Source organism: Dictyostelium discoideum (genome assembly GCF_000004695.1).
Source record: "Dictyostelium discoideum AX4 chromosome 4 chromosome, whole genome shotgun sequence".
In the NCBI taxonomy this organism is placed as follows: domain Eukaryota; phylum Evosea; class Eumycetozoa; order Dictyosteliales; family Dictyosteliaceae; genus Dictyostelium; species Dictyostelium discoideum.
The window spans coordinates 1,020,044-1,042,922 of NC_007090.3; the positions used below are offsets into that span (position 1 = coordinate 1,020,044).

At 21.6% G+C, this 22,879-nt stretch overlaps 7 protein-coding genes and 1 pseudogene across 7 annotated transcripts; 4 read left to right on the forward strand and 4 right to left on the reverse strand.

Moving 5' to 3' along the window:
* Nucleotides 1–148: 148 nt before the first annotated feature.
* Nucleotides 149–2,813, reverse strand: rpkA (G-protein-coupled receptor family protein; the record flags this gene model as incomplete). The annotated part of the gene is made up of 2 exons (XM_633890.1): nt 149–2,557; nt 2,736–2,813. 2 exons carry the CDS (start codon nt 2,811–2,813, stop codon nt 149–151), a joined length of 2,487 nt encoding a protein of 828 aa, XP_638982.1.
* A 1,079-nt stretch (nt 2,814–3,892) lies between these two features.
* Nucleotides 3,893–8,009, reverse strand: DDB_G0283719 (DUF1740 family protein; the record flags this gene model as incomplete). The annotated part of the gene is made up of 2 exons (XM_633891.1): nt 3,893–7,280; nt 7,435–8,009. The coding sequence occupies 2 exons, from the start codon at nt 8,007–8,009 to the stop codon at nt 3,893–3,895; spliced, it is 3,963 nt and encodes a 1,320-aa protein (XP_638983.1).
* A 1,531-nt stretch (nt 8,010–9,540) lies between these two features.
* Nucleotides 9,541–11,829, forward strand: DDB_G0283721 (pyridoxal phosphate-dependent decarboxylase family protein; the record flags this gene model as incomplete). Its single annotated transcript, XM_633892.1, has 2 exons — nt 9,541–9,573; nt 9,673–11,829. The coding sequence occupies 2 exons, from the start codon at nt 9,541–9,543 to the stop codon at nt 11,827–11,829; spliced, it is 2,190 nt and encodes a 729-aa protein (XP_638984.1).
* A 1,255-nt stretch (nt 11,830–13,084) lies between these two features.
* Nucleotides 13,085–15,349, forward strand: DDB_G0283723 (pyridoxal phosphate-dependent decarboxylase family protein; the record flags this gene model as incomplete). Its single annotated transcript, XM_633893.1, has 2 exons — nt 13,085–13,117; nt 13,193–15,349. 2 exons carry the CDS (start codon nt 13,085–13,087, stop codon nt 15,347–15,349), a joined length of 2,190 nt encoding a protein of 729 aa, XP_638985.1.
* Nucleotides 15,350–15,601: 252 nt separating this feature from the next.
* Nucleotides 15,602–17,901, forward strand: DDB_G0283725 (annotated as a pseudogene; the record flags this gene model as incomplete).
* An 831-nt stretch (nt 17,902–18,732) lies between these two features.
* DDB_G0283727 (short-chain dehydrogenase/reductase family protein) lies at nt 18,733–19,488 on the forward strand (the record flags this gene model as incomplete). Its single annotated transcript, XM_633895.1, has 1 exon — nt 18,733–19,488. One exon carries the CDS (start codon nt 18,733–18,735, stop codon nt 19,486–19,488), a length of 756 nt encoding a protein of 251 aa, XP_638987.1.
* A 253-nt stretch (nt 19,489–19,741) lies between these two features.
* Nucleotides 19,742–21,271, reverse strand: DDB_G0283729 (hypothetical protein; the record flags this gene model as incomplete). Its single annotated transcript, XM_633896.1, has 1 exon — nt 19,742–21,271. One exon carries the CDS (start codon nt 21,269–21,271, stop codon nt 19,742–19,744), a length of 1,530 nt encoding a protein of 509 aa, XP_638988.1.
* A 449-nt stretch (nt 21,272–21,720) lies between these two features.
* On the reverse strand, nt 21,721–22,448 carry DDB_G0283731 (hypothetical protein; the record flags this gene model as incomplete). Its single annotated transcript, XM_633897.1, has 2 exons — nt 21,721–21,924; nt 22,032–22,448. 2 exons carry the CDS (start codon nt 22,446–22,448, stop codon nt 21,721–21,723), a joined length of 621 nt encoding a protein of 206 aa, XP_638989.1.
* Between the last annotated feature and the right edge of the window lie 431 nt (nt 22,449–22,879).

Genomic DNA, 22,879 nt, shown 5'->3' on the forward strand with positions numbered 1-22,879 from the left:
GAATTTGTTTTTATTCAGAAAAATATATTTTTTTTTTTTTTTTTTTTCATTTATTTACTTATTTATTTACTTATTTATTTTATTTGTTTATTTTATATTTATATATATTTAAATATATTTTTTTTATTTTTTTTTATTTTTTTTTTTTTTATGTATCAAATAAAACTTCTTCTTCATTATGATAATAATTATTATTACTATTTATAATTGAATTATTATATTGTTGAGTAGCAGATTTATGTTTATAGTTTTTATTTTTAATGATTTCATTCATTCTTTTTAAGAATCTTTGTTTATAAGGTTCAGGTCTAGTTGCAGAGATACCATCACCATCCTTTCTAAATAAATAAACCTTTAAAAATCTTTCCAATTTCTTACTAAAATCATAAAGTTGAAGTATATCAATAACACCAATATAATAGATTTCTTTTTCATCTGCTGATATAATACCATTTGAAAAATCGAATGAATTTGAAATTAATGATGAATTTGTAAAACTACCTTTTAATAAACCACCACTACCATGTCCATTATTATTATTATTAAAATTACTACCACTACTACCACTACCAATACCATTACTATTACTATTACTATTATTATTATTTAAATTTGAACCACTTAAAATATTATTAATATTACCACCAGATTCAATTAATTTCTTTTTAAAATCATCATTATTTGGAATTACACCAATTAGTAAAGAATAATCCATAATATTTAAAGAGGTTAAGAAAGCAGAATCATTTTTTAATTGTTGAATGATTGAATGACTAAAACCATCTGGTAAATTTAAAAATTTTCTAAAGTTTACAAAATCTAAATCTAAACCTAATCCATCACCTTTGAACAAAGGATCATTGCCACCTCTGTTAACTTTTGAACCTTTAAGATCATACCTTTCTCTAATCTTTATACCTTGTGGAATTGTACCAAATACATTGGACATGATAGCCAAATAGATAGTATGATCATTTGGCATTGAAATCTTATGACAACCATAGAACCTCAATAGGAATGAATGGTTGTTCTTTACGAGATAGTTGTAAAAATTGTTGATTTTCTTTTTCAATAATACCGATTCTTGACGAGTGATAGTTTTAATTAAAAATTTATTATCTGGTGAGAAACACATAAAACTTCCACTTTTACCCTCTGAGAATTTCTGATTCGATAAATTCTCAAAAAACAACGATGAATCAAATGATTTCAAATAATCTGATGGTGTTATATTATTTAATGCTCTAATCTTTGCAAATATATTTGGACAATAATCTTTAAATTTATGACTACCCATATTTGTATCTGGTGAAATATCAAAAATATCTTTAAATAATTCTTTTTCTGTATAAACTTTAAATTGTTCATTTATATTATCAAAATTATCATTACTATTATTATTATTATTATTAATATTATTATTACTATTATAATTATGATTAATTGGTGTTGATGAAGATGATGGTGATGATGATGATAATGAGTCAAATGGTAAATGTTGATGAATATCACCACCAATATGAGATTGATTATTATTATTATTTAATGAGGAGGAATTTGATAAATTTAAATTATCATTTACAGATAATGCAATACCACGTAATGAACATGTTAAAATATTATTACGTAACATTACGGCCAATTGAGTTGGATCTTGATTTTCATCTTGAAGTGAACGAATTAGTGGTGTGTTTTCACCATCTTTAATGAATTTCTTTGAGAATGGTAAATATTTCATAATGTTACCAAGGAAACCTCTGAGAATTGAAGGATTTGTAATCCAAATGAGTGCATTCATAAAACCTTGAATCGATACACCAATTGCATCGAAAAACATTAACACACTCGCTTGGTTGGGTGCATCATGGTGGCCTGCGATCTGCGAGATTCTGTGTGCCAATGGGCCTGCCCAACAGAGGATAAACACCAATGTGTAGGTCGACATTCTCAATAACATTCCAGTACGATTACGATCTGACCATGAGTTATTGGTGGTTGATGATGTTAGTGATTTATTTCTAGTGGAGATTGCTGCTATGATCAATGAGGAGATCGAGATTGAAAAGTATGCTAAAAGTGGTATGAAAAACATCAATAGCAATGGCTTGTCCTCTGCCTTGATCCAACATGTGCCATCGCCACTTGGTCCTATGACATCGTAATTCTTGAACAGTATCGCACTTGTCACTATCGAGTACGACCATATCCAACCATGATAAAACTTGGAATAGGTTGAACTATTCTCGAATGGTCTACTCGTGCTAATGATCAAATTCAACGATATCATACCACTCCATCCAATAGATGCCAATCCAAAGAATTGCTGTATACCTGCTTGTAAATAACATGCCACCCTTTTCGTTTGAAAACTGTCACTATGTGGTAACACTGCTGTCACCAAATACTTTAAACTAAACAACACATCACAAACTGATAAAAAAAAGATCATACGTGTTGGATGTTTCTTTAAATCTTTAATAGTAATAAATGTAATAATAACAAATAATGCTCCAATACATGATAATAATGCTAAAGATCCTGATACTCTATATAATGTCTAAATATATAAAATAAATATATAAAATAAATAAATAAATAAAAAAAAAGTAGGTTAAAAAATTTTTTTTTTTTTTTTTTTTTTTTACAAATGTGAGAATTGTTGTGTGTAGATATAAATCGGTTTGACCTATTTTTTTTTTTTTTTTTTTATTATTATTATTAAAAAAATTACTTACATGAATTTCTGGACTTTCACTTGATCCACCATGAGAAGAATCAAATGCATCTAATGAAATTCTTCCAGCAAAAGACATTTTTTTAACTATTTTATCTATTTGACTTGAATGACCTTTTGATTGAAAAAATTTAGGGGAGATTTTTTTTTTTTTTTTATAAAAAAAGTTTTTTTATTTTTTTTTTTTATTATTATTTTTTTTTTTTTTTTACTTTTTTTTTTTTTTGGATATTTATTTATTTTTTTATTTAATCGAAAAAAATGGTGGCGTGAGGATTTTTTTTACTAGTAAAAGATAATTATTAATGACATATTTATTTTAGTAAAAATAATGATAAAAAAAAAAAAAAAAAAAAAATTTAACAATGGTTTTTTATTTTTTTTTTTTTTTTTTTATTTTTCAGAAAAAAATATACTAAATAAATGAGTAACTTTTTTTTTTTTTTTTTTTTTTTTTTTTTTTTTTTTTTTTTCGAAAATTCAAACATGATCAAAAAACTTTTTTCTTTAAGGACGTCATGGGTTAAACATTTGTTTTTTTACTTTTTTTATAAAATTAACAAAAAAAAATAAAAATAAAATAAGGCTGAAAATAAAAATAGAAAGGAATAGATTATATTATTTATTTTTTTTATTTTTCAAGTTCATTACAGGAAAAAAACAAAAAAAAAAAAAAAAACCTTTTAATTAAATATCATTAAAACCCCCAATCCCAGTATCAATAGCAGGCTTTTTTTATATTTTTAGTTTTGGAAAAAAAAAAAAAAAAAAAATTTAAAAAATTTAAAATAGTAAACTTTAAATAGCCAAAATAAATTTTTTTAAAAAAAAATTACACCCTTTAGTTAATTCCCATAATAATAATAATAATACTTTACAAACTTTAAAAAAAAAAAAATTAAAAAAAAAAAAAAAAAAAAAAAAAAAAAAAAAAGATTAAATATAAAATATCTTTAAAAAATATCTTTAAAAAAATATCTTTATAAAATATCTTTAAAAAATATATTTATTTTATTATTATTTTAAAATTTACTTTATGTTTTTTTTTGTATATTCTTTTTTTATAAATATTCAAATTTTTTAAAATAAATAATAATAATACATTTTTGGATATTTATAAAAAAAAAAAAAAAAAAATATATACTCATATAAATTATTTTAATTAGAAACTTTTGGAGTAAGAATTCTAAGTCTTATTCCTTTTTCATTTATTAAATTTATAATTTCATTAAATTCTTGATTATTAAAAATTAAAGATAATTTTGAGTTTGTAAAAGGTAATAACCAAATTTGTTTTGAAAATGGTAATTGTTTAATTGAACGATAATAAATTGATTTTGCAATTTTTAATCTTCCCCTATTTATTTCAAATTCAATATAAAGTTTCCAAAATATAATATTATGTTTTTGAGTTGTACTTATTGCTTTTTCAAATAATGATTTAATTCTTTGTGCAGCACCAATTCTATTTGATTCAAATTTAATTGCAAATAACCAAAATATACTACTACCACCATCATCACCACCATTATTATTATTAATATTATTAATTGAATTTAAATCGAAATAAATACGAATTCTATTTATTAATTGATTTTTACTTTCCCAATTTAAAAATAAAGATAATAATTTTGGATGATCATAATATTGATTTAATGAATCAATTATTAAATTTTTAATTCTTTTTGGGTCAGTACCAATTAATGGTGCAATCTTTGTAACCATATCAATACATCTAATAGTTAATAATTCATGTTGAATTGAGAATATCTTTAAATAATCATTTGTTGACGATGATGTAATTCTTTTAAATAATATTAAAAATCCATCAAATCCATTTGATAATAATTCAAATATACAATAACATAATAAAAAGTCAACACTACTACTACTACTACTACTACTACTACTACTACTACTACTACTACTACTACTACTACTACTATTCTGTTGTTGTTGTTGTTGTTGTTGTTGTAACTTTTGAAGGAATTTTAAATTTAATTGATTTAAAAATTGATTTATTGTATTTAAATTAAAAGTTGAACTTGAATATTGTTTATAATTGCCATCTAAATAACATTGTAATATATGCAATGGTGTAAAGAATAATTCAATTGGTTTATGATTACTCTTTATAAATCTTTTTAATATTTGTGGATCCTTTTCAATAGTTTGATAAATTAAATTTAATTCCATAAATAAGTATTCCCTATATACTAAATCAATTTGTAATTGTTGTTGTTGTTGTTGTGCTTGTTGATTTATTAATTGATTTATATAAAAACAAGTCGTTTGATAAATAGTTCTAGCTTGTTGAGTTTTACCAGATTTTAATTCTAAAGATGCAAAAATATCAAAATAGATTAAATTTTTAAATTTTTCACATAATGATTTCGTATAAACTTTTGCATCATTAATATCAATTGATGCTTTAAACATTATATATGATACATATAATTTCTCTTTTAATTTAATTCCATTACTATTCTCTAAAATTAATTTATAAATTGAATCTATAAATTTAATTTTATCATCACTTAATCCTAATAAATTTTGACTATTATTATTATTATTTGAAAATTTATCAAAAGTTTTAAACCAATTTGGATATTCTGGTGATGGTGATGGTGGTGATGGTTGTTGTTTTAAATCTTTAAATAATAATGAAATTATATTCTCATTATGAATTGAATTTATTGAATCTCTACGTTGTGGATGATAAAATGAATATCTTGGTTGAATTTTATCATCTAATAATGAAATTGGTACACCTAAAAATTCCAAAAATTGAAATACCAATTCAAGTTTATTTTCTTCTTTAACAAATCTAAATAATAATTCATAGAAATCATTAAATAATACAACTCTTTCAGTATCATTTTCATTTACTTCTTTATTAACCTCTAAATTATTATTAATATCCAATGGTTTCCATTTTAATTCATCTAATTCAATTTCTTTTTTACCCCATGTATTAAATTTATTATTATTATTATCATTATCATTACTATTACTATCATTATCTTCTTGTTCTTCTTGATTATTATTATTATTTTCATTATCATCATCTTCATTTAAATCTTTTGATTTATGTGTAATATTAAAAATATTTTCATTATCTTGATTTTCTTGATCTTCTTGTTCTTTTAATAATTTTTCAATCTCTTCAATTGATAAATTATCTAAATTATCTAAATCCATATTATTATTATTATTATTATTATTATTATTATTATTATTATTATTATTATTATTATTATTATTATTATTATTATTATTATTATTATTATTATTATTATTATTATTATTATTATTATTTTTATTATTATTATTATTAATTGAGTTATTTAATAAGATTGTAAAAGATTTTGACCAACCAATTGAATTTGGATTACCAATTTTTGGATAATCTAAAGAGGACCAATAGGATTTAAATTCTTTTAATAGAGTTGCTTGAGTTTCATTTGAGAGTTGAATTGGTTCAAAACAATTGAATTCAATTAATGATTGATAAATTCCAATTACTCTTTCACTGAAACCAGCTTGATTTAATAATTTGCTTAATTGTGATATGAATTGTAATATTGATTCTTCTAAATTTGAAATGTTTTCCATGAAATTATAATCTTTGACTTTAAACGACCGTCTTTTGACCAACATTTTCCTAATTATTGTAATGATTGTTTCTTTAATCTTTTCAATTTTAAAATCATTAAAATTACTTAAACAAAATTCAATATATTCTTTCCATAATTTTTCACTAATAATTGAAGAAGAAGATGAAGAAGAGGATGATGATAAAACTTTATTCCATAAATCTAAAACTTTTTGTTGATCCCATAATTTTGAAGCTAATTTTAGGTATTCAATGGTTAAGATCTCTGAATCTGGATTATGTAATAATGAATTTCTATAAATTGATAATTGTTTTTCATACATTGATGTCTTTGATTTATTAACATTTCTACTAAATTGTTGAAAATTCTCTTGAAATTTAACTAAATCAATCCAATATTCAATATTATTTGGATATTGCTCAACTAATTTATTCAATTCTGAATTCTTTTTTAATGTTTTTCTTTCTAATGTTTCATTATCATCATCATCATTATCATCATCATCATTATCATGATTATTTTCATTTAATACAATTAATTTAATTTCATCATCATTTGATTTTGAAGGATCTTTTATATTTGATATTGGTTTAACTTTTTCAATCTCTTCAATTTCTTTTCTTTTCGTAATAACTGTTATTAATTGTTGTTGTGATTGTGATGATGATGATGATGATGATGATGGTTTTGTAAAGTATCTATTATTGATTTGTTGTTTATTAAAAGAGGTTAAAGAAATTGGTTCTATTTGGTATCCTTCTTTCTTTGAAAATCCAATTTTATAATCACTCATTCCCAATATAAAAGAATTGTCATAATTATAATTTGGTGTTGATGTTCTACTACTAAATACTTTATCACCTGTTTTTTCAATAAAGTAACTACTATTATCACTATAATTTTCACTATTTTCATTACTTATTATCATCCTATTTAATTTAATTAAATGATAAAAAGTATTAATAAATATATATTATTATTATTATTATTATTATTATTATTATTATTATTATTATTATTATTATTATTATTATTATTATTATTATTATTATTATTATTATTATTTATAGTATAGATTATTACATTGATTTATCGTCATTTTTAAATTTTTTATCTTTTCTTTTCTTTTTTTTCTCTTTTTTTCTATTTTTTCTTTCATTTTCTTCATTTTCTTCATTTTCTTGTTGTTGTTGTTCTTTTTTATATTTCTTTCTATTGTATGTAAAACCACCACTATCATCATCACTACTATCTTGATCACTAGAACTGCTATCATTATCATCATCATCACTATTATCATCACTACTACTATCGATGAATGATCTTTTTTTCATTATTATTTTTACTTTATCATTATTTTTTTTTTCTGTTTTTGAATAAAGGGGTGGTGATGAAGAAGGAGGAGGAGGAGAAGAAAAAGTGTTGTCACTATCTAAATTAAAGAAATCTGAAGCCCTTTTAAGTTGAGTTTTTGATGTAACTGTATCAATAACATTTTCTTGTTTTTCTTTATAACTTGAATTTGAAAACCATGATGAAGATGGTGTGTTTGTGCTTGTGACCTTTTGGTGTTCCTCTAAATATAGATCATCACCATCACCATCACCATCATCATCGTTTGAATATGCTGCAAAAAGTGATTTTTTTGAATGTGACATCTACATTTAAAAATAAAATTATAAATAAATTTAAAGTTTATAAAGCAATGATTTGGGGAGCTGTTATTAAGTCACTTTAAAGAAAATTAAAAAATAAAAATTTTTTATTTTTAAAAAAAAAGAGGGGTACCCCCAAAAAAAAAAAAAAAAATTTTTTTAAAAAAAAAAAAAAAAAAAAAAAAAAAAAAAAAAAAAAATCAATTTAGATACTTTTTTGACCATGTGTAAATCTAGCAATTATTTTTTTATGAACTTCATTTCCAATAAATAAAAATGATAATAAAAAAAAAAAAAAAATAAAAAAAAATAAAATTAAATAAAATATACCTATCAGTGGATAATTTAATTCTGAAAAAGAACCGGTTATTCGGGAAAAGTTAAATCTATAGATTATAATTGAAAATATTTTCATATTATTTACTTTTTAATTTTATTATTCATTCACAATTAAAATAAAATATGTATTAAAAAAATAAATAAAATAAAAATTATGGTTTAAAAAAAATCAGAAATATTTTGGATCGAAACCAATTAAAAAAAAAAAAAAAAAAAAAAAAAAAAAAAAGTTAATATAATTGAAAGATTAAAAAAAATAAAATAAAAACAAAAAAGATTTTTATAGATAATCCCAAAAATTATTTTATTTACATTTTATATTATTTTTTTTTTTTTTGATCATTGTTTTTTAGATTTTTTTTTTTTGTCATAATTTTATTGATTTTTTAAACAATATAAAATTTTCTTTTTTACCACATTTGTTTTCATAAACACTATAATTTGTTATTTTATAAAATATCTTCTTTTTTTAAAATTTCAAATGCAATTGAGGCAATAAACCAATAATAATTTAAATAATATTTAAATTTTTTTTTTTTTTTAAAAAATATAAAAAAAGGTAATTAAATTTATTAAAAAACTTCCCTCGGGATATCCAAAATAATGATTTAAACAAGTGAAGTAAATAAAATTAAAATTAGTAAATTTTTTTACTAAAATTTAAAATAAAATCCAATAACATTGAAATTGATACTATCTGTTGTAATATAATTATGTAATAATTAAATTGTTACAATTATGTTTTATCAAGATATTAAATTATATACAATCTCCCTCACAAACTAAAATAATTTATGTTTATATAATTAGACTTTTCTCACCTGGGTGGGAAAAAGCCACGTGGTGAGTTTTTAATGTCGATTGAAAAACTCACAAACATAATTTTAAATCTCAAATATATTGTGTTAATGTTCAACAACTATCCTTATTTATTTTTAAAAAAAAAAAAAAAAAAAAATATTTATCTCATAATAAAATTATTCTAAAAGTCTAGTTTTTTCCTTTCTCCCCGAAACAAGAAAAAGAATAAAAATAAACTTGATATTAAAATTTAGGATAAAAAATCTATTGTATAAATCAAAAAAAAAAAAAAAAAAAAAAAAAAAAAAAAAAAAAAATTTCAAAACTTGGAAAATAAAATAAAAATACAACCAAGTTTTAGTTAACTATAATTAAATAATAGAATATCTTAAAAATGGATACATTATCATTATTTTTAGGATCAAAGGTAATAATAATAATTAGATTATTATTATTATTATTATTATTATAATTATTATTTTAAAATTAAAACCATATAATATTAATAATATTTCTTTTATTTTAGGGTGAAAATAAAAAATTATTTAGCCAACTTTCAAAAATGGTATTAAACTCTGCAATTGATTCAAGAATTCAATACTGTGGTAATGAACCTTCAATTTTTGAAGATGATTATTTTGAATCTGATAATTTTAAAAAATCAAGTGAATTAATTAAAGAAAATACAAAGTTAATTTGTAATTATATTAAAGATTCTACTCAATTTTCAAGTTTACGATATCAAGCTCATATGATAGAAGATCCTTTAATTCCAAGTTTTATTGGTACAATTTCAGGCCTTTATTATAATACTAATACATGTACTCCTCAAGTTTCTAATAAATCTTCCTTTATTGAACATGCATTTGCTAGTGACCTATGTTCAATGGTAGGTTATGATACAAGTAAAATACCAGATTATTATAATTCAATGAAAACAGTTTCAATAAAAGAAATAATTAAAAGAGAAGTTGAAACTGTATATCCTCATGGTCATAATACTAGTGGTGGTTCAGTATCAAACATTGAAGCATGTTGGTCAAGTTATTGGGTTAAATTTATTCCAGTTGCAATTAAAAATGCATTATTAAATGAAAATGATTTAATTGATTCCAGGGAATTAACAATTACCCTAAATGATTGTAAAACTAATAAACAATTAATTGAATGTACAAATTGGGAATTATCAAATTTAAATGGAGATTTATCAGTAAAATTACCATATCAAATAAGTTTAGAATGTAATTTACCAATTGAAAATGTTTATGAAATTATTAAAAGATATCATTCGTGTTCATTGGGTGCATATCGGTTTTTTGTGGATAATCAAATTAATCAACCAATTTATTTAATACCAGCATCAGCTCATTATTGTTTTAAAAAAGCAGTATGTTTGATTGGATTAGGTTCAACAAATATAAAATTAATAAAAATTGAACCAAATGGTAGAATAAATATAAATGATGTGAAAATGATTATTAAAAATTGTATTGAGAATCAAATTCCAATTATTAATATCATATCGATATTAGGTTCAACCCAAGAGTATGGTGTCGATAATATTGATGAAATAGTTTCAATTAGAAATCAAGTAAGAAGAGACTTGAATTTTAATTTTGAAATGCATGTAGATGGTGCATTCGGTGGATATTCATTATCATGTATTAGAGATAACTTTCAATTGGAAAATCCATTAGATGATCAATTATTATTTCCTAATAATATTGAAAATGAAAATAACAATCAAAATGAAATTGATTCATTTGATCCAGAATTAATAATTAGTAGTTATGTTAAAAAACAATTACATGCTTGTAAATTTGTAGATTCAATTACATTGGATGGTCATAAATCTGGCTTTTTACCATTTTCAAATAGTACAATTTGTTATAGAAATTCAAAGTATAAAGATATTATTACACTCTCTTCTGCTTATATAGATATCTGTAAAAAGAATATTCCAAACTGTGGCGTGTTTGGTATTGAAGGTTCTCGTCCAGGTTATTCTTCAATCGCAGGTTATTTAACTCATTCAATAATTCGTCCTTCGAAAATTGGATATGGTAAAATTTTAAAAAGATGTATTTTTAATGCAAAATTATTTTATATATCCTTGTTAATTAAATTCGATGGTAATAATGGTAATAATATAAAAGTGTTTACAGTTGGTAATAATCCATCAAGTGATGTTTTAAATTATTTAAAAACAGAAATAATCGATTCGAATACTGGTAAAATCAAATCATTAGATCAAATTGTATCAAATAAAACATTATTACAAATTTTATCAAATTATGGAGCAGATTTAAACGGTGTTTGTTTTGGTTTTAATTTTATTTCACCTTCAACTGGCGAATTAAATAATGATTATCAAAAATATGTAGAACTTAATAAAATGATAATTGATAGATTCGATTATTCAAGAGGACCTGAAGCAGATTTGATATTTGGAAATACATTTTTAAATAATAGTTATGGTAATGAATTTATTTCAAATTTCCTTGAAACAAATGAATTAAAAATTAATATCCCTATCTATAATAAAATCAAAATTCCAATACTAAGGTCATCAACTATGTCACCTTTTATTAGTGAAACATCTGAAGGTTCATATATTGATATTATGCTTTACCTATTATTAAAAGAAATTACAGGTTTTTTATTTTCAATTGATAAATTATAATTAAGATAATAAATATTAAATAAAAAATATAAATATAAAAATAATACATAATCAATAAAGAATCATTAGAAATCTTAAAATGATAATAAATTTAGTATCAATGATTTTTTAATTTATCAATTATTAAATAAATAATTTGATTAGGTGGTGTTTAATTATTTTTTTTTTTTTTTTTTTTGGAATTTATTATTAATTAAAAAAAAAAGTTTTATGATCTAACCCTATAGATTCAAAATTCATACTAAATATTATTGACACAATTTTATCACTCACACAAGAGTATAAAATAATACAAAAGTGTTTTTAAAAATCATTATTAATGATTAATAGATACACGTCCACCCCAAAATGGGTTATAAACAGCCAGTACAGCCCAAAGTGCACAACTAAATGCTTGTACGGGCTGTATGCAGAATCGATAGGGTTAGATAATTACACTTTTTTATCCAATATTGTATTTATTTATTTATTTATTTATTTTTTTATAAAAAAATATTTTATTTAATTTAAATTTACACATATGAACATATCTGGAAAGTGGGTCATTAAAATAAAAAAAACTTTTTTTTTTAATTTTAATTAAATTTAATTTAAAATTAATTAAATTTAATAAAAATGGACATCTGTTTTAAATAATAAAGTAAAAATTGGTATATCTGTTTTAAACATTTTAATATAATTATTAAAATTTAATAAAATTTTATAATTATTATTTAAATTATTAATGAAATTAATTAAATTCTAAAAATACATTGGGTTATTAATATAACAAGATATTCTAAAACCGTATTAAAATTTCAAAAAAAAATTTCTTTGTTGCGATGAATTAGTTTTTCACAAGAGATTATATACCTTACAATAAAAAAGAATATCATTTTTTAAAAAGTAGATAAATGGATAATTAAGTAGATAATGGGATAAAAAAGTAAGATAATATTTTATGGAGTTATAATTTTAAACATATATTCTTTAATACCCGAAATTTCCTGTTTATTTAAAATTTATATTTGATAATTTTTCAAAATAAACCAATATTAATTTGAATAGTGTTAGGTTTTTAATTTGAAATTTATAAATCGTGATAAATCTCTAAACAATTACTAATTAAATTTATATTAATTCTATAAAATAAAAAAGTAAAATAAAAAACATTAAAAAAAAAAAAAATTTAAAACTTAATTTTTAAATTCGAAAAATTAATTAGTTATTTTAAAAATTTATATTGAAGATAATTATAAATAAAGAATATTTTGAAATGGATTCTTTATCATTATTTTTAGGATCAAAGGTAATATCTTTATATTATTATTATAAATCTCAAACCATATTAATTAATTTTTTTTTTTTTTTAAAAAAAAATTAGGGTGAAAATAAAAAATTATTTTCTGAACTTTCAAAAATGGTATCAAACTATGCAATTGATTCAAGAATTAAATATAGTGGTAATGAACCTTCAATTTTTGAAGATGATTATTTTGAATCTGATGATTTTATAAAATCAAGTGAATTAATTAAAGAAAATACAAAATTAATTTGTAATTATATTAAAGATTCTACTCAATTTTCAAGTTTAAGATATCAAGCTCATATGGTTACTGATCCCTTAATTCCAAGTTTTATTGGTACAATTGCTGGTCTTTTTTATAACTCTAATATATGTACTACTCAATCTTCTAATAAAACTTCCTTTATTGAATATGAATTTGCAAATGATCTTTGTTCGATGGTAGGTTATGATACAAGTAATATACCAGATTATTATAATTCAATCAAAACAGTTTCTATAAAAGAAAAAGTTCAAAGAGAATTTGAAACTGTATATCCACATGGTCATAATACTAGTGGTGGTTCAGTATCAAACATTGAAGCATGTTGGTCAAGTTATTGGGTTAAATTTATTCCAGTTGCAATTAAAAATGCATTATTAAATGAAAATGATTTAATTGATTCCAAAAATTTATTTATTACATTAGAAGATGGTAAAACCAATAAATTATTAATTGAATGTACAAATTGGGAATTATCAAATTTAAATGGTGATTTATCAGTAAAATTACCATATCAAATAAGTTTAGAATGTAATTTACCAATTGAAAATGTTTATGAAATTATTAAAAGATATCATTTATGCTCATTAGGTACATTTAAATTTTTTGTAAAAAATAAAATTAATGAACCAATTTATTTAATACCAGCATCAGCTCATTATTGTTTTAAAAAGGCAGTATGTTTGATTGGATTAGGCTCAGATAATATAAAACTAATAAAAATTGAACCAAATGGTAGAATGAATATAAATGAAGTAAAAACGATTATTAAAAACTGTATTGAAAATCAAATTCCAATCATTAATATCATATCGATATTAGGTTCGACTCAAGAGTATGGTGCTGATAATATCGATGAAATTGTTTCAATTAGAAATCAAGTAAGAAGAGACTTTAATTTTAATTTTGAAATGCATGTAGATGGTGCGTTCGGTGGATATTCATTATCATGTATTAGAGAGAACTTTTGGTTGAAAAATCCATTAGATTATCAATTATCATTACCTAATAATTTTGAAAATGAACAAAATAATCAAAACGAAACTGATTCATTTGATCCAGAATTAATAATTAGTAGTTTTTTAAAAAAACAATTACATGCTTGTAAGTTTGTAGATTCAATTACATTGGATGGTCATAAATCTGGCTTTTTACCATTTTCAAATAGTACAATTTGTTATAGAAATTCAAAGTATAAAGATATTCTAACATTAGCTCCTGTTTATGTCGATGATGGAAAAAAGAATATTCCAAACTGTGGTGTGTTTGGTATTGAAGGTTCTCGTCCTGGTCATTCTTCAGTTGCAGGTTATTTAACTCATTCAATAATTCGTCCTTCGAAAAACGGATATGGTAAACTTTTAAAAAGATGTATTTTAAATTCGAAATTATTTTATATTTCCTTGTTAATTAAATTCGATGGTAATAATGGTAATAATATAAAAGTGGTCACAGTTGGTAATAACCCATCCAGTGATGTTTTAAATTATTTAAAAACAGAAATCATCGATTCGAATACTGGTAAAATCAAATCATTAGATCAAATTGTATCAAATAAAACATTATTACAAATTTTATCAAATTATGGAGCAGATTTAAACGGTGTTTGTTTTGGTTTTAATTTTATTTCACCTTCAACTGGTGAATTAAATAATGATTATCAAAAATATGTAGAACTTAATAAAATGATAATTGATAGATTCGATTATTCAAGAGGACCTGAAGCAGATTTGATATTTGGAAATACATTTTTAAATAATAGTTATGGTAATGAATTTATTTCAAATTTCCTTGAAACAAATGAATTAAAAATTAACATTCAAGCCTATAATAAAATCAAAATTCCATTACTCAGGTCATCAACTATGTCACCTTTTATTAGTGAAACATCTGATGGTTCATATATTGATATAATGCTTGACCTATTATTAAAAGAAATTACAGATTTTTTATTTTCAATTGATAAATTATAATAAAGATAATTTTGAATAAAAAATTAAAAAAAAAATACTTTACATACCCAAAAAAGAACATTAAATATGGATTTCTAGAAATTAATAAAAGTTTAATATCAATACTTTTTAAAATTTAATAAATTATTAGACGAGGTGGTGTTAAATTTTTTTTTTTTTTTTTTTTTTTTTTTTTTTTTTTTTTTTGTTTCTAGAAAAGTCTTAAAAATTAATTATCTTTTAGTTTGTATATTAAAAATAACGTAGAAAGATATGAGCGTTTGGCTTATTTATTGTTGTAGTTTTGTTTTTTAGTTTTTTTAATAAGGATAGTCTCCTCTTTTTTTATTTTTTTTATTTCTCCTTATTTTTTTTTTTATAATAATAATGAAAATTTTTTTTTAAAGAAAAAAGAATAGTGTAAGGGGAGCAGAAAAGAAAATAAAAAATAATATTAAACAAAGAATAGACCAACCGACCAGCGCCACATAAAATTACTTTTCACCACTTTAATGATGGAGTTTTTATATCCAGCCAACCTTAGAATAGTGTTTAGGTATTGAGACAATGTTAAATCTTTGGGTAGAGTGTTGTTTTGTTTGAAAGTGTATTCTATTGGGCTATTAAAAAGTTTTAAATTTTTTAATCTTGGTGTTAGGATCAAAGGTAATAATTTTATATTATTATTATTATAAATTTCATACCATATTAATTATAATTTTTACAAATTAGGGTGAAAATAAAAAATTATTTTCTGGTCTTTCAAAAATGGTATTAAACTCCGTAGTTGATTCAAGAATTCATATAGGGGTAATGAACCTTCAATTTTAGAAGACGATTATTAAAGATTCTACTCAATTTTCAAGTTTTAGATATCAAGCTCATATGGTTGTTGATCCTTTAGTTCCAAGTTTATTGGTACAATTGCTGGTCTTTTTTATAATTCTAATATCTGCACTCCTCAATCTTCTAATAAATCCTCCTTTATTGAAAGTGCATTTACAAATGATCTACGTTCGATGGTAAGTTACGATACAAGTAAAATACCAGATTATTATAATTCAATCGAAACAGTTTCAATAAATGAAACAATTAAAAGAGAATTTGAAACTGTATATCCACATGGTCATAATACTAGTGGTGGTTCAGTATCAAATATTGAAGCATGTTGGTCAAGTTATTGGGTTAAATTTATTCCAGTTGCAATTAAAAATGCATTATTAAATGAAAATGATTTAATTGACTCGAAAAATTTATAAATTACACTAGAAGATGGTAAAACCAATAAATTATTAATTGAATGTACAAATTGGGAATTATCAAATTTAAATGGTGATTTATCAGTAAAATTACCATATCAAATATGTTTTGAATGTAATTTACCAATTGAAAATGTTTATGAAATTATTAAAAGATATCATTTATGTTCATTAGGTACATTTAAATTTTTTACAAATAATCAAATTAATGAACCAATATATTTAATACCAGCATCGTCTTGTCTTAAAAAGGCAGTATGTTTGATTGGATTAGGTTCAGATAATATAAAACTAATAAAAATTGAACCAAATGGTAGAATGAATATGAATAAAGTAAAAATGATTATAAAAGATTGTATTGAAACCAAATTCCAATAATAAATGTCATATCGATATTAGGCTCAACTCAAGAGTATGGTGTTGATAATGTTGATGAAATATTTTCAATTAGAAATCAAGTAAGAAGAGACTTTAATTTTAATTTTGAAATGCATGTAGATGGTGCGTTCGGTGGATATTCATTATCATGTAGTAGAGATAACTTTCAATTGGAAAATCCATTAGATGATCAATTATTATTTCCTAATAATATTGAAAATGATGATAACAATCAAAATGAAATTGTATCATTTGATCCAGAATTAATAATTAGTAGTTATTTTATGCTTGTAAATTTGTAGATTCAATTACATTGGATGGTCATAAATCTGGTTATTTACCATTTTCAAATAGTACAATTTGCTACAGAAATTCAAAGTATAAAGATGTTCTTACATTAGCTCCTGTTTATGTCGATGATGGAAAAAAGAATATTCCAAACTATGGTGTGTTTGGTATTGAAGGTTCTCGTCTAGGTCATTCTTCAGTTGCAGGTTATTTAACTCATTCAATAATTCGTCCCCTTCAAAAAGTGGATATGGTAAACTTTTAAAAAGATGTATTTTAAATTCGAAATTATTTTATAATTCACTATTAACGAAATTCGATGGTAATAATGGTAATAATATAAAAGTGTTTACAATTGGTAATAATCCATCAAGTGATGTTTTAAATTATTTAAAAACAGAAATAATCGATTCGAATACTGGTAAAATCAAATCATTAGATCAAATCGTATCAAATAAAACATTATTATAAATTTTATCAAATTATGGAGCAGATTTAAACGGTGTTTGTTTTGGTTTTAATTTTATTTCGCCTTCTACTGGTGAATTAAATAATGATTATCAAAAATATGTAGAACTTAATAAAATGATAATTGATAGATTAGATGATTTATTGGAACATTTAAATGGAATTTTAATTTTATTTTAATTTTCTTAAAATTTGATATTTTTTTTTTTTTTGTGTAATTCTTGGGAATAAAACCAATTAAAAAATTAAAATTTCAACCTGTAATAAAATCTCAGTGTAAACACTCATGATTTTTTTTTTTTTTTTTTTTTTTTTTTTTTTTTCTAAAACCTTTCGGTACTTTTAAAATTTGGGAAAAAATAAAACTTGACACTTTCACAAATGAAACAACCCAATTATTTCATTTAAAAACCACCTCCCAAACAAAATAAATATTTATAACTCGCCAACAAAACTATTTTTATAATTTGATATCGCGAACAAACAAAAAAAAAAAAATTAAAAAAAAATAAAAAATAAAAAAAATAATTCTCCCATCATGATTCGATTGCAGTGCAAACAAAACGATATTTTTTATTTTATTTTTTTTTTTATTTTATTTTATTTTTTTTTTTTTTTCAAAACAATTTTTTGCATAAAAAACTAAAATTTTTTTTTTTTTTTTTTTTTTTTTTTTCCAATCAAACAATACTAATCAAAAAATATAAAAGTTAATCTATATTCGAAAGATTTATACATATTAATAAATTTTAATTTTAAATTATAATAATTTTATTTTATTTTTTTTCTTCAATTATAACTATTTTATTTAATTTTCATTCTTCTCGAGATTAAATAACCTAATAAATTTTAAAAAAAAAAAAACCAAATCATAATTATTAATCATCTTGAATTAAAATACAAATTAATAAAATTTTAAAACTTTTCAGACAATAAGAAAAACATAAATATATTTTTTTTTTAATAAAATCAATCAATCAATCAATCAAAAAAAAAAAAAAAAAAAAGAAAATGGAAGGTAAAACAATTTTAGTAACTGGCGCATCTCGTGGTATTGGTAGAGAAATCTGTTTACAATTAGCATCCTTAAAAAATGTTAATGTTGCTTTAGCAGATGTTAATGTTTGTGAAGAAACCATTAACTTGATGAAAGAGATCAACCCATCAGTCGAAACCTTATCAATCGTTTGTGATATCTCAAAGAGTGATCAAGTTGAAGATATGGTAAACAGAGTTGTTGTAAAATTTGGCCGTTTAGATGGTGCTGTTAACAATGCTGGTATCTTGGGTCAAATGGCTAGAATTGGAGAATATGACGAGTCAATGTTCTCTAAAATGATGGATATCAATATCAAAGGTACCTGGTTATGCATTAAATATCAAGTCAAACAAATGGAAAAACAAGGTAAAGGTGACTACTCCATCGTTAACATTTCCTCAATCGCTGGTGTATTATCATTCCCATACAACAGTGGTTACTCTGCCGTTAAACACGCTATTCTTGGTATCACTAAATCTGCTGCTGCCGAATATGGTGCCCTCAACATTAGATGTAATGCCGTATTACCAGGTGCCTCTGAAACTGCTATGCTTAGAGAATATTTACCACCAGGTGAAGCAACTGCTCAATTAGAAGGTCACGTCCCACTCAAGAGAGTATCACACCCAAGTGAAATTGCCAAACCAGTCTTATTCTTATTAAGCCCAGAATCATCCTACATTACTGGTCAATCCTTAATTGCTGATGGTGGTCTTACTATTGTTTAAACAATTGTTTACAAAAAACACCCCCTCCTTCCTTATCATCATTCCTAAATGATCGATCACTTTACAAAAAAAAAAAAAAAAAAAAAAAAAATTTTTTTTTTTTTTTTTTTTTTTTTTCTTTTCTTTCTTTTATTCAAATCTTTTTTTTTTCTTTTTCTTTTTAATAAAATTATAAACAATTCAAACTTTTATTTTTTAATTTAATTTTACTTTGTTTTATTTTATTTTGTTTTACTTTTTTTTTTTTTTTTTTTTAATTAACATACTGGAAAAGTTTGTCAAAATGAAATGAAATTTCTATGTTATCAATTACAATATCACCTTTTATATCTTTTATTTCAAAAATAATTTTATCCATTTGGAATCCTGGGTTAATGTCATATTTTTTAGTTCCATAGTACATTTTATTTTTATTATTAATTAATGAATTGCTATTTAATATATCATTATTAAAAGAATCCATATTTAATTTTTTAATATTAACTTTTTCTAGAAATAATTTTGTTTGATTTGTTTTTGAATATGTTGAATTTATAAATAATAAAAAAGATAATTCACTCTCTATTTCTAAACAATTATTGTTATTATTTAAATTAATTTCATTTAATTTAAAATCATTTGAACAATGAATTAATATTGAAATTTGATTAAATTGTTTTTCTCCATTAAATGATATTGATGTTTTTAAAATTTCATTTTTATTTATTGATGAAAAAAAAGGAATTAAACCAGATACTTGATCTATTAATTCATCTTGATTATTATTATTATTATTAGTTGTGTTGTTGTTGTTGTTGTTGTTGTTGTTATTGTAATTATTAATACAATACATTAATGACTTTGGTTGAATTTTAAAAATATATAATTCTTCATTAAAATTATTTATTATTAAATTATTTTCATTTGTTTTTTCATCTTTTTTTGCACAAATAATTTTAATTGGATATTTATAATTTAAATAATCCAATTCATTAAATCTTGAAACATTTTTTAAAGTATTGTTTATTGTTGTTTTCAATTTATAAATATTATATTCATTAGTGTTTGACAATAATTGAAAAAATGAAAATCCAAAATTATTTTGAAATTTTATTATTTCATTACGAAATTCATTTTGTAATTGTTTTTTCTTTTTTGGGTCAATACTAAATCCCCATTCATTACCATTATTAATATAATCAATTTTTAAACAACTATATATTGACATATTTAAAGTTGATAATTTTAAAATTTGTTTTAAAAAAGTTGAAGTTGAAAAAGATGATAATGACGATGAAGATGATTGTATCAGTGATGAAACAGGTTTAAAATAAAAGTCACTATATTCATTTAATAAAATTATTAATTTTGAATAATAATTTCTAATATTTAATTTTAAATTTTCATTTGAAAATTTAGAAAATTCTTGAAAATTAATAGTTTTTGAATTATAATTTGTAATAATTGATTTAATAGTTTTGTTACCAACATTTCTAATTTCCCAAATTTTTAGTAAATCACATAAATTATTTCCATTCTCTTGTAAACTATATAAATTATTATTTAAAAATATTATAATTTCATCATTTATTTTTTCATTTATTAATTGTTCAATATCTTGAATTAAACCATAAAATATTTTATTAAAATCATTTTGGTTTAAATAATTATTATCATCAAATGAGAATAGTGTTCCCCAAAATCCACTAAATATTCCTGATTTTAATTCATTATTAAATGGATTTAATCCAATTAAATTATATAATAATTGATATGATAATTCAATTCTATCAATATCTTCCATTTATATATTATATATTTATTATTTTTTTTAAAATAATTATAAAATAAAATTCAATAATACAAATAAATAATAATAATAATAAAAGAAAAAATAATAAAAATAAATAAAAAAAAAAAAAAAAAAAAGGAATATTCTTGTTGGTTGTTCAAACACACAACACAAAATTAAAATAAAATAGTTAACTATTTTTCGAAATCGAGTGGTGAAAATAAAAAAAAAAAAAAAAAGCATGTTCCTTATCTTTTATATATAAATTTTTTTTTTTCTTTTTATTTGTTTTTTTTTTTTTATTACAATACTCTATGTTTCTTCCTTTATCTTTTCTTTTTTATTTTTTTTTTTTTTTTTAAATTTTTGAGTTTTGAATATTTTCTACAATTTCTGTATTACTTTAACTGTATTATTATTCTTTTTATATGTATTATTTTTTAAAAAATTATTTATCGAATTTAATGAGATAATGGATATTTGTGGGTGATATCGTAATATTTTTGTTTGAGTGCTGGATTTGCTTCCAAGTATTCGCTTCTAAATAATTCATAATCGTTTTCTGATTTATTATCAAAATAACGTATTGAAAATAATGAACCAATGATTGGAAGTAAACAAAGAGCTGTTAAATAGTATGGATTCATTGGGTATGGTACTGATGGCTATTTTTTCGTTATTTTTATTATTATTCCACATGATTTGTTGAGTGAGTGAAATTGAAATGTTAATATTGTCATCATTAATACTAATTATAAAATATTATACATACTGGTGTATTTAAAAAGTAACCTCTTGGGAATTCATCTTCAACATCATCTGGATTAACATGATCGTGGTGTTCATCATGGTGTTCATCATGGTGACCATCGTTTGCGTGACTATCGTGATGATGGCCATGTGAACAACCTGGACCATGAACATGATGTTGTTGTTGTTGTTGTTCTTCTGCTAATTCTCTAATTTGAATTGGATCAACAATAAAATTTCCGTGTTTGTATGAATAGACTGCGTCACCAAATTCTACTCTTCTTGTAATCATTTGTGTACCTGCTTCAGGTTCAGTTGGATAAGCACCACCTGCTTCACCACCACCATGACTTGCAAATGAACGAATGGTAGTGTGTTTTACAATTGAGTTTACAACAACATTTTTTGTAGATAATAATCTAGTTGCTCTTGATAACATCCTATAATTACTTATTTATTTTTTTTTTTTTTTTTATAAATATGAATCTAAAACAAAATCAAAAAAAAAAAAAAAAAATTAAAAAAAAAAAAAAAATTGAAAAAAAAAAAAAATTTTGAAAAAAAAAAAAAAAAAAAAAATAAAAAAAGATATGAATGAAAATAGTTAAAAACAAATAATTATTTCGTTTTTCTTATTTCCCAAAAAAAGAAAAAAAGTAAAAAATAAAAAAATAAAATAAAAAATAAAAAAAAGAAAAAAATAAGAAAAAGCAAGTTATTGGACCTACCTTGGTTTTCAAGTTTTTTTTCTTTTTTTTTTCTTTTCATAATTTTTTTTTTTATTAATTTTAAAAATTACAAGAATTTTTTAAAATAAAAAAACAATTTTACCCTTTTTTTTTTTTTTATAAACTAAAATTTTTTTTTTTT